The sequence below is a fragment of the Pezoporus occidentalis genome, unplaced genomic scaffold (genome assembly GCF_034315485.1).
Source record: "Pezoporus occidentalis ecotype Australia unplaced genomic scaffold, CSIRO_AGI_Poc_V1 ctg317, whole genome shotgun sequence".
Classification (NCBI taxonomy): domain Eukaryota; kingdom Metazoa; phylum Chordata; class Aves; order Psittaciformes; family Psittacidae; genus Pezoporus; species Pezoporus occidentalis.
The window spans coordinates 129,962-145,062 of record NW_026915126.1 but is presented as its reverse complement, the minus strand read 5'-3'; the positions used below and the strand labels follow the sequence as shown (position 1 = coordinate 145,062).

At 52.4% G+C, this 15,101-nt stretch overlaps 1 protein-coding gene across 32 annotated transcripts in view; it reads left to right on the top strand.

The window, feature by feature from the left end:
• SCRIB (scribble planar cell polarity protein) overlaps window positions 1-15,101 on the top strand; it is a 105,527-nt gene that overhangs the window by 41,404 nt on the left and 49,022 nt on the right. For 31 of the 32 annotated variants that reach the window (XM_062628434.1, XM_062628458.1, XM_062628454.1 and 28 more), the window contains 5 exons: window positions 4,178-4,267; window positions 4,861-4,938; window positions 7,983-8,297; window positions 8,726-8,806; window positions 14,521-14,784. In XM_062628434.1, the coding sequence (XP_062484418.1) occupies window positions 4,178-4,267; window positions 4,861-4,938; window positions 7,983-8,297; window positions 8,726-8,806; window positions 14,521-14,784 (828 nt within the window). The remainder of the gene's footprint in view (window positions 1-4,177; window positions 4,268-4,860; window positions 4,939-7,982; window positions 8,298-8,725; window positions 8,807-14,520; window positions 14,785-15,101) is intronic. The other variant, XM_062628460.1, reaches the window with a different exon arrangement.

Here is a 15,101-nt window from a genome sequence, read left to right as displayed (position 1 = left end):
TTGGTTTTACTTCACCAGTCAGGTTAGGATTCTTGTCAGAGGAGGGAATTGCGCTGGGTTTGGGTTCTGAGGGACCCAGACCTCCTGGGATTCAGCTTTTGGCACAAGTGCTATTTCTGGGTGCTGGGTAAGGGGCACATTCTCAGTTACTGTTCTGGAACTGGTGCTAGGAATGAGCTAATGGCTACAGCCATCACTCTGTGTGATCTTGTAGTCTAATAGCACGATGTAAGTGCTATTTCAGTGTTCAGGCTGGTGTGCCAGTACCTCACCACCCTCATGGGGAAGAACTTCTTCCCGAGACCTCATCTGACTCTTCCCTCTTCCAGTTGGAAGCTGTTACTCCTCATCCCATCCTTCCATCCCTTGTCCAAAGCCCCTCTCCAGCTTTCTTGTAGCCCCTTTAGGCACTGGAGCTGCTCTAAGGTCTCCCCTTAAGGAGCCTTCTCTTCTCCAGGCTGAACCAGCCCAGCTCTCTCAGCCTGGCTCCATGGCAGAGCTGCTCCATGGCAGAGCTGCTCCATGCAGCCCTAGGATCAGAACCAGAAGGATTTATCACGTTTGCATTTTCTGTGTCATCTCAGTCTCATCTAAAGTTTCAAGTGATGTAGATCCAGGGATTAGACACTCACACGCATCCAGATGTATCACAAGTTGCAAACGATTGCCTGTGCATGCAGAAACCTGTTGCCTTCTGGAAAGCAAGCCCTGAAACCTGCACACCCCCGGGTAAGTCTGGAAGAACAACTCAGTCTTCCAGCGGGTTCTGAAGTACAAGAGCTCCCTGCTTTGGCAGTTGGATGCTGTGAATGTCTCTTCACTGCCTCTGTGTCTGCTGTGCCCGTGTCGTGACCAAGCTGCAAAACCCCTCAGCAGGCAGTTGCAAAGCACAGTGTTGAGTAGATTCAAGTTTATTGGGCAATGCTCAGATATCCTTGGCTGCTCCTGACAAATAACCCATCCATGTGTGCAGCATTTCTAGTGACTCCAGAATGGTGTGCACTTCATGGAATCATAGCATCCCAGTTTGGAAGGGACCTCAAGGATCATCTGGTCCAACCTTTCTCGGCAAAGCATAGCCTAGAAAGCCAGCTCTTGACAGTGTCTAATGCTGGGGAGTCACCACTTCTCTTGGGGGGATTATTCCAATGGCTGATAGTTCTCACTGGGAAAAAAATTCCCATTGTGTTTAACAGGAATCTCCCCAGGAATAACTTGTGCCCTTCACCCCTTGTCTTTTCCTTGTGACTCCTCATAAAAAGGGAGTCTCCATCCTCTTTGTAGCCACCCTTTGGTTAGTGGAACACTTAACTACAAGTTGGAAGATCTCACAGGATCAGGTAAATCTGTTAAAAGATGTCTGTATTAAGAAATATATGAAAAATAGGTTGAGATGGAATCAGTTCTTGTTGGAGTGTGTTCCCTGGAGACAGGTGGCACTGAGAGGGATGGAGGAGAGGGGAGGGCCATAAAGGGGAAGGAGATACAACTGCTTTGTGGCTTGTGCTTTGGTGCCATCAATGATGAATGGGTCCCCCCTAGTCTCCAGTGGCAGTTCAGGTTGATGAGGGGCAGCTTTTCTCCTTCCCCAGTAACACTCTCCTGTGGAGGGCATGGATGCTGCTCTGCCTGGAGGCACTGGGAAAAAACATTGCCCGCTTAATGCAGGTTTTGCCCTTGCTACAAAAGGAGCCAGAATCGGTTAAGCAGCATATTTGTTAAGTGGGATCAGAGATGAGCGATGGCTGAGCTGAGCTGCTGCTGCTGCTGGCGGGTGGAGCCCTGCTCCTAGGGGAAAGGATGCAAGAAGAGAGAAATACCCAGGGAAGCCGCTGGCCAGAGGGGTTGCAGGGACGGGTGGGAGCGCTGCAGTGTGTGCCGGCAGGGTGGTGCTTGCTGTGGTTCCAGAGCATCGGCTGCACATCGTGGAAGGCAAGGGTTAGCCAGGCAGCACCTGGGCTGAAATGTGGAGCTGGATCAGCTTTAAGGCCATTACAGGCTGCTGGATCCACTTCCTTCTTGCTCAGGTCCATATTCATGTCCATGATTCTTTTCAGACTTCAAACATACATTTGCCAGTTCAGGTTCTTACCTGGTTTTATGGGAGAATTAATTTGCTTTGGGAGTTTGAAATCTTCTTTCCAGCCTAAATGTATTTATGTCTAATTCAAGCCCATTTGCTGTTCTCTTAAGTTGAATTAGGGTCTGGTTCCTCCTGGGTGTTCGGCATTTTCAGTGTATGCTGATAGACAGGAAGTTCTTAACCCTCAGCCATTTTTCTGGCAAATTTCCCCATATTTTTGGTCTGGTTTCCATGAATTTGGGAAATCCATGGGGTTTGTTGTTGATCTTGCAGTTAGTTTGCACAGTCAACTTGGTGTGCAACAAGAAACGACTTTCTGTAACCAGTGACATTATATATTCACTGTCAAAACCAGCAATCCTGTCCTGTTGATTCAGGCACTGAGCAAATCCATCAGCTATCCTACTTGGAAATACTTGGATCCTGTTATTGGAACACCCTCCAGTCCTTGGAAACCTAGTTTTCCATCATTTTTAGAAGTTCTCATGTTGAATACGGACATAAGTCTTAAGAACATTACTAGGATCCAGCAAGACTGGAAGGATAAAAGTGGTATTTGTAAGTAGATTCTAACAGACTTCTTCCCACAAGAATCCCAGACTGGTTTGGGTTGGAAGGGACCTTAAGGCTGATCCAGTTCCAATCCCCTGCCACGGGCAGGGACACCTTACACTAGAGCAGGTTGCTCCAAGCCCCGTCCACCGCTGCCAGGAATGGGGCATTGGAAGTGTTGGTCTAATCTATAACTGGGTTAACATGTGCTGTCAGTGGCATACAATCCTATCTTAATGGCTATCACATTTCTCTGTCTCACCTGAATTATCCTTGTCTTTCAATACATGGATTTTACTCACCCTCTTGGTCTTGCACCAGGGAGGATGTACTCGTGGTCTGTCTAGAATCAGGGATTTCCTTGCGAAGATCCTAGCAGCTTTCTGCTGCTTGTTGACTGGGCAGCAAAGGAAATGGCAAGAGCATTGTAGTTCTGCACTCACTCTGTTGGTGGTGGTTCGGGTTTGGTTTAAGCTTAGCAGAACATGAAGCCCACAGGCTGTTGCTTCCATCACTGTAGGAAATGCAGGATTTGAAGGGAGGTTAAGGAAAGCAAATCTCCTGCTGCTTGTGCTGCCCACGCTGTGGCCAGCCCAGGCCAAGCGACCTGATGCTGAAAGTAGACAACTCTGCAGCAGCCGCTCTCTGCTCTGGACGTTGTTTCCAGAGAAGGGACATCCGGAGGGCAGCAAATTTGGTTCTCTCCAGGAGTTTTATGTACATTTCTGTCACTCCCCTCACCAGCTCCTTGGTCCTTGGCCCTGACAGATCCCTGAGAGAGTCCTCTCCACGCCATCTCTTTCCCTGTGTCCTACCACACGCTCCCTGTCTTTGTCTCATGAAGGGGCAACATGAACAGTTGGTGTCCTGAATATAAGCAATTTTAGTTCAAGGTTGACCAAAAGTTTTGCTGTTGTAAATGGGCATAATTTGGTTTGTTGAGGGGGGAGATAGGGAGTAGAGGAGATTTCTGGACTGCATAGGTACAATTCTGAGTCTGCCTGTGCCGAGGGGAGAAGAGGAAGGAACTACCAAGACAAAGCAGATGGCTTTTCTGGGATCACATATTGATTTCCATTGGTAGAGCAAAGCTGAGTGTCTGTCCAGGGTATTCTGGAAGAGGCACCACTCTTGTTACTGTACACTGCATTGGGGTGACCCTCAATCTCTCAGCAGTTGTATGGAATCATGCCCCAAAGGGAGCCGTGTGGTAGAGGTGGGCTGTGATGTGACCATCCCTGTTTCTCTATCCAGCCCCATCCAACTGCTGCTCAGTTTACTTTGTGGTGGACATCTTGTTCAGAGTGTTCATTACGGGCAAACTGACTCCTGGTCTTGAGATACGGACTCAACTGAAGAAGAATCTTTGTTCATGTGTTGTGAGTTGGGTGCCTTCGGGGTGTGGACACCACGGCTCACACAAGTGTGCATGCACATGAAGTTGATTCTCTTGTGCTTGTTCTTTAAGTCATCCCTTGCTCTTTAAGATGTTCTGGGTGTTCTCCTGGCCTGATCTGTCCTCTGTGTCCCTTCTGCTTCCAGTTGACACTGACGATCGTGCGGCAGACGGGGGGGCTGGGCATCAGCATCGCGGGGGGCAAGGGCTCCACCCCCTATAAGGGTGACGATGAGGTAAGACTCACTGAGGTACCCACTTTCAGGCACTAGTTCTCTGTAGCTGGAGGTTGGGTGTCCGTAGGTATCAGCTCCATGGCTGGTTTGGGCTTCCAGAGCAAGGTGGGAGCAGCCCTCTGTCCACCCTGAAAGCAAGAGGCTGGAAGGGCTGAGCCAGCTCGTGCCTCTGGAGCACAACTTGAACCTTCCTGCCGTGACCACCAAAAGCAGCAGTGAGAAAGCTGCTGCTTTCCTATGGGTGTCCTGAGATACAGGACTCACAAGGCAAAGAAAATGGGGTTGTCATCCACACACATGGTGGCATCAACTGCGTCATATTCTCATCCCACTGGAAAGGATTGAAGGGTCATCATTCTCTTCTCCCCTTTGTCACATGTAGGGTAGCCCTGCAGTGGGACTTCTTTCCCTTTTCAACCAGCTCATGAATGGGGTGATGTGGTTGTCCTGTCCCCACATCCCAGGGTACGGGATTGGTGAGGCCCTTAAGCTGGCCAGGGTGGAATGGTCTCTTAGGTGGACCTGGGTGGAGGGGTCTCTTAGGGGGTTGAGGGATGGGCTCCAGCCCTTCTAACTGGTACTGTTCTTTCCAGGGCATCTTTATTTCCCGTGTGTCAGAGGAGGGTCCTGCAGCTCGTGCAGGGGTTCGTGTTGGGGACAAGCTTCTGGAGGTAAGGACATAGCTACTGTGGAGAAGGAAATCCTTCTGATGAATGGAGGGAGAAGTGTGGGTTGGGATTTCTTGGCCTCTCACTAGTTTGAGGCCAAATTAAACATCAGAAGCTGTGCAAGAACAGATTTTGAGAGATGAATGATTATTCCCTTTTGCTACAGTTAAGTTCATGGCACCCAATTATTTTGTGTAAAGTGGATCCCTCTTCAGTTACAGCTTTGGAAAAGGCTCTTTTTTTTTCCCACTCCTGATTCACTTCCCATGGTGCCCATTCACCTGTGCCTCCTGCAGGTGGCTGGACCTGCAGAGCACAGCTCAGAGTTGTGGTGTTCCTTCCAACCGATGTGACTGAGGCACATCAGGCCTGGGTTCCATTCTCTTGGCTAGGAATTGTGAGGAGTAACTCTACCTGAGAGCAGGGATTGCTCAGTAATGGAGGCCATGATGGGAAGAAACCAAAAGTGCCATGAAGTGGAGGAAATAGATTTGAACAGGGTTTCAGGCTGAGAGGCAGGCAATGTCTCCTGAGGGCGTGCATTAGTACAGAATGAGGTAGCTGCTGGGAAGAGCTTCATGGGCCCCACTTTGCATTTCCTCAGTCTTCTGATGTGGTAGGACTTCTTTCTGAAATCATGGAAGCAACAGTGGAGGCAATCATGTCACTTCCCTGAGAGCTGCAGAATTTGGTGTCCTCCCTGCAAGTAAGTTGCTAGTTTTGCATGGAGAAGGAGGAAATAATAGAATCATGGAATTGTTCTGGTTGGAAAAAATCTTTGAGATCGTCAAGTCCAATCATAAATCTCACCCTGCCAAGGCCATCACTAAATCATATCCCTCCGCACCACAACTGCATGTCTTTTAAATACCTCCAGGGACAGTGACTCCACCACTGCCCTGGGCAGCCTGTTCCAGTGCTTCATAAACCCTCCCAGTGAAGAAGTTATTCCTAATCTCCATGTAACCCTCCCCGGTGCAGCTTGAGGCCAGTTCCTCTTGTCCCATCCCTTGTTCCTTGGGAGCAGAGCCCAGCCCCTCCTGGCTCCATCCTCCTGGCAGGCACTTGGAGGGAGCCATCAGGTCCCCCCTGAGCCTTCCCTTCCCCATCTGAACCCCCCAGGTCCCTCAGCCCTTCCCCATCACCCCTGTGCTCCAGGCCCTGCTCCAGCTCCATTCCCTTCTCTGGCCCTGCTCCAGCACCTCAAGGTCTCTCTGGCAGTGAGGGGCCCAGAGCCGAACACAGGATTTGAGGTGCAGCCTCACCAGTGCCCAGTGCAGGGACACAATCACTGCTGCCCTGGTCCTGCTACCACACTGGTGCTGATACATCAGTGTATCATGTGTGTGTGGGTGCCGTTGGCTTCTCAGCTGCCTGGGCACAAACTGCTCATGTTCGGCTCTGTCAATCAGTACCCCCAGGTCCCTTTCCATGAGCAGCTTTCCAGCCACTCTTACCCAAGCCTGGAGCATTGCATGGGGTTGTTGTGGCCTAAGTACAGGAACAGGCACTGAGCCTTGTTGAACCTCATCCCCATGGATCCAGCCTGCCCAGATCCCTCTGAAGAGCCTCCTGCCCTCCAGCAGATCAGCACTCCCACCCAGATTGGTGGTGTCTGCAAACTTACTGAGGGTGACCCTGATCCCCTTATCCAGATCACTGATAGAAAGATTAAACAGAACTGGCCCCAGTCCTCAGCCCAGGGGAGCACTGCTTGTGGCTGGTGCCAACTGGATTGAACTCCATTTACCACCACTCTCTGGGCTTGGCCATCCAGCCAGTTCTTTACCCAGTGAACAGTGAATGAGTTTACCCATTCAAGCTATGAGCATCCATTTTCTCCATGAGAAGCCTGTGGGAAAAGGTGTCAAAGGCTTTACTAACGTCTGGATAGAAAACATGCACAGTTCTTGCCTCATCCACTAAGTCGGTCACCTTGTCATAGAAGATCAGGTTGGTCAAGCAGGATCTGCCTCTCATAAACCCATGCTGGCTGGGCCTGATCGCCTGCTTGTCGTGCACGTGTCATGTGATGGCACTCCAGATGATGTGTTCCATGGCCTTCCCCAGCACCAAGTCAGTCTGACAGGCGTGGCTGTGTCGGGGTCTGAGGAGGTAGATGTCCTTTTTGAAGGTGAACAGGAAGTTGCACTGACATTTCTTAGAGGAGGCAGTTCTGGGTGAGTGGTTATGTGGGAGTTTCAGAGAATCCCAGCCTGGTTTGTGTTGGAGGGGACCTTAAAGCTCCTCCAGCTCCAACCTCCTGCCACAGGCAGGGACCCCTTCCACTAAAGCAGCTTGCTGCAAGCACCTGTGTCCAACCTGGCCTTGAGCACTGCCAGGGATGGGGCAGCCACAGCTTCACCGGGCACCCTGTGCCAGCCCCTCAGCACCCTCACAGGGAAGAGCTTCTGCCTAAGAGCTCAGCTCAGTCTCCCCCTTGGGCAAGTTCAAGCCATTCCCCTTGGCCTGTCCCTACAGGCCCTTGTCCCAAGTTCCTCTCCAGGTTTCCTGGAGCCCCTTCAGGCTCTGGAGCTGCTCTCAGCTCTCCCTTTCCCAAGGCAGAGGGGCAGGATCCCCTCCCTGAGCTGCTGCTCACGCTCTGGGCTGGACCCAGCACACGGGGGTGTTCTGGGCTCAAGCGCTCACTGCAGCTGGGTCCTGGGGAGCTTCTCCTCACCCAACACCCCAAGTCCTGCTCCTTGAGGCTGAGTTACGTTCCTGCAGGGGTGATACAGGTGATGGGGAAGTTGGAGCTCCCTGTGGGGGGACATTTCCTCTCAAAGTTCCTTTACAGTGCTTGGCAGGGGCTGCCTTGGGCTGGGACAGGCACCTCATGTCATTGGAGCCTCGTGTGCTGTGTGAGTGCAGGGAAATTCCCTCAAGGGCAGCACATGAGGTCTGGGTGTCCCTGTAGGAACAAGGTCTGAGTGTTTCTGTGGGAACAAGGTCTGGTTATCCTTGTGGGAGCAAGGTGTTGACCCAGCTCTGCAGGGAGATGTGCTTCCAAGATCTCCCCACGGAGGTGAGGTTGTGCCCATCCCCAGGTGAACGGTGTGTCCCTGCACTGTGCGGAGCATCATGTGGCTGTGGAAGCTCTGCGTGGATCGGGAAGCTCCGTGTCCATGACGGTTCTGCGGGAGCGGATGGTGGAGCCGGAGAACGCCATCACCGTCACAGCGCTGCGCCCCGAGGATGACTACAGCCCTCGGGAGAGGAGGGGTGGCCTTCGCTTCCCAGAGCGGCCGGAGGGAGCAGCTCCCACCGAGAGATATTCCACCTGCCTCGTGCGCAACGAGAAGGGCCTGGGCTTCAGCATTGCTGGTGGCAAAGGCTCCACTCCCTACCGCGCTGGTGACACGGTCAGTAGTGACCCCATGGCAAGGAAGGTGCTTGATCCCGAGTCTTGGCGCTGCTGGAGCAGTGCAGGGTCTTCCTCACCCCTTGGGTGCGGAGCATGGCCGTGCGATCCGAGAGCTCTTAGGTCAGGGAAGGAGAGAAGTTCAGGAGGAGGGGGGGCTGGGGCTCACAGTCCCTGCCAGTGACATTTAATCCTCCCACTGTCCTCCTGACATATGTTCTGGGCTCTCAGCCACGTGGAGGCTTTGCTGCAGCTGGAGGTTTTGCAGAAGCCGAAGAGGGTTTGTGTGGAGTGAGAAGCAGATGGGAAGTGCCAGGACAGGGGAGGGGAAAGGGCTGGGATGTTGCTGCTGTCCTGGAGTGATTGTGGGCAGCCAGGCCGTGGTGACGGGCAGCTCGGGCTGCTCTGACCCTTGTGACTGTGTTTCAGGGGATCTTTATCTCACGGATTGCGGAGGGCGGCGCAGCCCATCGGGACGGGATCCTGCACGTAGGAGATCGGGTCATCTCGGTGAGTGGAGGCATCTCACTCAGCTCCCTGCCCTCCCTCACACTTTTCCTGCCATTACAGCTGGATTTTGAGGGTCCTTTTTTCAGCTCCTGAGCCTTCTGGGGGAACAGTTCATCTTGGTGGTCCTGCCCCTGCCTGGTGGGTGCAGTTAATGCGTCCCTTTTCCCCACACGCTCTGTGTGAGTGCTTCACCATTGGAAGCTGTGTCCTGGTGCCTCTCCAGAGCTGGTAGGACAGCCTGAGAGGGCTCTGGGCAGCACGGTGTGTGTGGTGGGAGCCCTTTGGGAGCAACTGACTGTCTCCCTGTGGGAAGCAGTGTGGCAGGGGCAGCGGAGGGAGGCTTCATGGGGTGGTGTGGAGCTGGCAGAGCATCCCATGGTGCTTTCCTATGCTTCCATGTGAAACTCCAGCCCCAGTTTCCCTTCCTGTCTGTGCTGGTGGTTTGGATCTCGCCGCTGCCTCTAACCTTGAGTCTCTGCCTCACATGTCACTTGCTCCCATCCTGCGGGAGTGTCTGCTGAGCCTCCTGACCCTCTTCCCAAGCTGCATGCCGCCTCTGAGGGAAGGCTCCTGCATCCTGCTGCTGGTGGTGGGTTTCTGGTCCAGCTCTTGTGGTAAGAGCATGTGTTACCACAGAGCTGGCGTGAGTAAACACTGATACAGCCTTGTCAGTGCTGGCTTCTGTCTGCTCTATCCCTAGGCTGGGGGCTGTGTTATATTTGCTCTGGTACATAATTTCAGTGGAGCTCTGGCCCAGGTGTGGCACTGGTGTCATGGCAGAGACTTGGACTTGTGCAGCATCTCTCCCCACATCTAGTGCTCCCCTCTTCTCCCCAGATCAAGCCTTGACCTTAATGGTTGTCAGCCTAAATGTTTTGATCATTGTGTGATGCTCCGCTGGTACAGAGACATGACTGAGAGGCATAATTGCAGACACAGAGCCTACCACGTGGCACTGATTTGCTCTACCTGTGGCTGGAAGGAAACAAAGGACCACAGAGCAGAGTCAAAAGTCAAACCTTTCCACCCCCCAGTAGCAGCTCTATTTATATCTGGGGGGAGCTTCGTAGGAAAAGCTGATGCAATTCCCTAGTTAGAGCTTGCAGTGTCTTCAGACTGCAGTGTCTGGGCTCAGGGCTCACACAGCTCAGGGCCTTTGCTAGATGTGGATGAAGCATTGGTGGCTTTAGTCCTCTCTCAGCCCCCGCAACAGTGATGAGTTCTGGCATAGCTAGAAATATGCCCATGCTGGAGAACACAGTCCTCTGCTCTCAAGGGCGTTACCTGTGCTGAAGTGTGTGTAGTCGTTCAGAGTTTGGAGCTGAGCATTAGCTGCAGCTCAAACTTGTGCTCAGTTATGATGGGAGCAGGAACAAACCATTATCCTCCAGGAGAGCACTTCCCTGCTCTGGACTATTCACACAACTTGCATGCCTTCCAGCAAGTGTTTGGCTGTTGCTCCTCCAGCAGCTGTGTCTCTAGGCAGCAGTTGCCTTAACGCCTTTTCTGCTGGTGGGGTTCCCTGCTAAGGGTGATACCAATCATGTAGTGTTACATCCTGAGGCCTCTCGTATCTTCAGTGACATTTGTCCTCCAGAGTTATCTACTCTCTGTAAGATGAGTGTGAGCAGCTCTCTGAGTTCTGCTGTCTCTGGTGAAACCTGGTGCTAGGTTGGAGCTGTGGAGCTGTGCTGGCCCAGTGATGTTGAGTGTTCTCTTCAGAGCAGTGCCCTTATAGCATCTTGGGAATCCCCTGTTTACCACAACTCTTTTGAGGCAGTGGTTGCCCATTTATATTGGAAAGCTTTTCAGGATGTGATGATTCCTGGGATGTGCAGTGCAGGTTGCGTGTGTTCCCCTGGGTCTGCATGGGGAGAGCAGGAGGGGCTTTGTTAGCATCATGTAATTATAGAATGGTTTTGGTTAAAGGGACCTTAAAGCTCCTCCAGTTCCACTCCCTGCCACGGGCAGGGACCCCTTCCACTAGAGCAGCTTGCTGCAAGCCCCTGTGTCCAACCTGGCCTTGAGCACTGCCAGGGATGGGGCAGCCACAGCTTCTCTGGGCACCCTGTGCCAGCGCCTCAGCACCCTCACAGGGAAGAGCTTCTGCCTCAGAGCTCAGCTCAGTCTCCCCTCGGGCAGGTTCAAGCCATTCCCCTTGGCCTGTCACTACAGGCCCTTGTCCCAAGTTCCTCTCCAGGTTTCCTGGAGCCCCTTTAGGCACTGGAGCTGCTCTCAGGTCTCCCCTTAAGGAGCCTTTTCTTCAGGCTGAACCAGCCTGGCTCTCTCAGCCTGGCTCCAGAGCAGAGCTGCTGCAGGACAGGATACAGGTGGTTTCATAGGTTCTCCAGGCAGAAGCCCATTTCCAAAGCCATACTCTCCTAGTCATGCCTCAGTTCTCACTTTTCCAAAGGGTTATTGTTTTCTTAGGAAAAGCAGTACAGCACAGCCTCATACTCTTCCCCTGTGCTCTAAATCATCCTGGACTTCTCTGCAGGGGAAGGACTGGGATAGCTCCTTTTACTTTCTTAAGGGAGCTTTGAGTACATGGATTGAAGAGCCCAGCCTGGATCTCCCTTCAGAGTTAACACCCACAGAACTCACCAGTGACTGACTACTAACTCCCCACCTTTCTAAGTATTATATTGTAGTGTGTCTTGAGAGTCATCATGAGAATCTTGAGGTTCATTTGGGTAGTGGAAGACTTGGTCAGGAAGCTGCAAGGGGGAAATGTTGGAGAGTTTCTATTGCGGAATGGGAATCCAGCAGGGAAAGTGCAGAACTGGGAGCAGTGCCTAAGGGCAGCTGGTTTTTGGGAATAGGACTGGAAGCAGACTGAAGTAAACTGATTCTGGGGGATTTGGGGCAGCAGTAGCACCAGGCAGCACCTGGGATCCCAGTGAGAGCAGTCTGATTGCTGAGGAATTTGGCAGAGTAATATAACTCCTTGGCACATGGAAAAACGTGTGGAGCAGGGAAGGACAGACGAAAGTCCCGCTTTCTCTGGGGACTTAGGTAGCTGAATTGCACTGGTTGGCCTTATTTTCATGCAAAGCAGAGACTTAGCAATAAAGACCCCTGCAAACCACCTGTCCAGAAGCTGGGAAGGCATCATGATTGCCAGGTGATGGAGAAGTTAGTGAGAGGGGCTGTTACATACGCTATTCCTCTGACTCAGGATGTTCTGTGTCCCTGTTCACTAGCCTGGGGAAGTATCACTGGATACTTTTGCTCTGACCAAGTCTGACCATTCTCATTTTCTTGTCAATGGCAGAAAATGACAGTGGGGATGTGTAAGGTCAGGAGCAGAAGCTGCTGCGGCAAGTCTGTCTGGGGAGTATTTGGGCCTTGGTCTGGTGATGAAAACCTGGGACCAACCCTTTTCTGCTTGTCATCTTGGTTAAAAATCAGTGTATCAGGTAGACAGGAGGACGCAAGGGATCCCCCTTCCCAGTTCACTGGACACAAGGCTGCCACTATTCCCTGTTCCCAGGTCCAGCCATCAGGAAGGCTATATGCAGATTCCAGAGATGAAACATCCTGCAGCCATGGCTGGCCAGATTTACACAGACAAGAATGGGGACAGCACCTTCACAGGCACCCACATAAGCACAAGCACAAGCAGATCCTTACAGGGCGTGAACAACACAGACAACCCTGTTCCTGTCCTCTGGCTTATCATAGAATCATGGAATGGTTTGGGTTGAAAGAGACCTTAAAGCTCCTCCAGTTCCAGCCCCTACCATGGGCAGGGACCCTTTCCACTGGAGCAGGGTGCTCCAAGCCCCTGTGTCCAGCCTGGCCTTGAACACTGCCAGGGATGGGGCAGCCACAGCTTCTCTAGGCACCCTGTGCCTGTGTCTCAGCACCCTCGTGTACCATTGGGGTGATTCCATTAATGGTCCATCTGTGAGTGTCTCGAGTCTTTTGTCCCCACATCTGTGTCTCGCTGAGCTCTCTGCACTCGTGTGTTAATTTATTATCTCTCCTGCTTATTGCCTTGTCTCTTGTGCTCAGCAGCCATTACCCAGGTACCTTCACATCCTTCCCCTTCCTGCGTGCCTGGGCAGGCTGGAATTGCCTCCACATCCTTACGCTCCTCCTCTATGGCTGGTGCCAAAGGTGTCATGTTGGGGACATCCTTTGTGTAGAGGAGGTGCTGTGGGGCTGAGAGTTCCATGTCTGTGTCCACATAGTGTGGGGTGTCTTTGTCTGTCTTCTTCCATGTCATGAGCAGGTTGGGTGAAGGGGTGGTGATGGAGGTTCTGGACAAAGCCTTGTAGGCTGTTTGCAGTCAGCGTTGTCCAGAAGCTGTTCCTGGGAGAAGCTGGGGAGTAACTGCAATATTTCTGGGAATCAGGCTACTTGCTGTGCCTCTTACAAAGTCACATTATTATTTCATCAGCTGATCAGACTCCATCTCAACAGCTGTATTTTCATGCCCTCAGAGTTCATTTTGGGAAGCTTTTCCAGAACCTGAGGACTAGAAACCTTGTAATTTTCAGCTTCAACTTTGTCATGGCAAGTTCCATCCTTTGGCAGTGTTTTAGCTCAGCTCCCCTCTCAGCATTCTGGCCCTCAGACATTGATGGAGAACAGCCCCATCCTTTCTGGTGCTTTGGGTTCCCAGGCAGGCTAGTTTAGATGTTAATGTAGAAAGGCTGTTCCCTGCCTCTCGCAGCAGCTTTTCTCTGTGCATCCTGTGAACTTACGTTAGATCATTCTTGTGCGTGTGAAGGATGAGAATCGAACACAGGTTCAGCTGAGTTCTCTTCAGTGTTTGGTCTGAATGTCTTTGGCTTCCCTGTCTGTTCTGGAAGTGCCTCTTTGTCTGTCACTGATATCACAGGTTGTATTCTTGAAATTATTTAGCAGAGTATATTGGATAATGGGTTCTTGTCCAAAAGAATTCCAGTTTTCCCTGTGTGTCCACACTTGGTCACTGTGGATCAGCAGTCTCTTTCTCAGCCCTTCCAAGTGTTTTCAAACCTGGGCTCCACTTTTTATGGCTTAAAACTGACATTTTTCCCCAGCCCACCATGACCTTGCCCAGCACTGGCAGCCCAGTGACAAGTCCTGGCACATCAGCTCGTGCTCTCCAGTGCCTGTGTCTGGGCTTTTGGAGTGATTGATGAGCTCAAATGGCTGAGTGCAAAGGCAGCTGATGCTATGGCACATCAGTGTGCAGTGGCATCATTGTGGGAATCGTTTTGTCTTCTTCCCATGTTGAGATCTCTGGAGCCATTCCTTTAATGTACTCTCTTGGGCTTCTTTTGCCGTGACCAAGTAGGAAAGCTGGAATGCAAACCCTGGAAGGAGTGGCAGCGACTCCTGGTAGTGCTGAGCCACAGCATAGTCAGGGTAATAGCCAGGTCTGTGGTGCTCCAGGAGGTACAAGGGGCAGTGTACTTGGTCTTCATGATCCCCTGGAGCATCACTGATGCCTTTAGGGTTTGAAGGTGTACAGGGAAGGTGAAAAAGGGGCTAGTAAGCTGCCTAGAAAGGGACTGTGGTCAGGTGGAATCAGCAGACGCCTCTTCTATTTGCAGTTAGGAAGGAGTGGGGTAAGTTACAAGGTGCTCTGGGGAGCGGGCTCTTGAGAAGGGGCAGTTCCAGCAAGACACAAAAATACACCTTTGGGGTGCTTGGCTACGTGTTAAATGGCAGGGTGTACTCGGGCCACGGTCTGACGCTGAGTTTGCGGGTTGTTCTAGATCAATGGGGTAGACATGACAGAAGCCAGGCATGATCAGGCAGTAGCGCTGCTTACCGCATCCTCCCCCACCATCGCGCTGCTGGTAGAGAGACAGGGTGTGGAGCAGCTCAGCGACGGAGATGCGCCCGGCGCGGCACGGGCACGGATGCACTCACCACCACCGCCCCCCGGCCCTGGCCCCGGGGACAGCCCACACGAGGATGCACCAGTGCCGCTGAAGAACCACCTCTCCAAAGGGATGGAGGATCAGTATCCCATCGAGGTGAGGGTCTGCTGGAATCACAGAACCGTGGAATGGTTTGGGTGGAAGGAACCTGGAAGCTCAACAATTTCCAACCCCCTGCCATGGGCAGGGACCCCTTCCACTGGAGCAGGGTGCTCCAAGCCCCTGTGTCCAACCTGGCCTTGAGCACTGACAGGGATGGGGCAGCCACAGCTTCTCTGGGCACCCTGTGCCAGCGCCTCAGCACCCTCACAGGGAAGAGCTTCTGCCTAAGAGCTCAGCTCAGTCTCCCCTCTGGCAGGTTCAAGCCATTCCCCTTGGCCTGTCCCTACATCCCTTGTCCCAAGGCCCTCTCC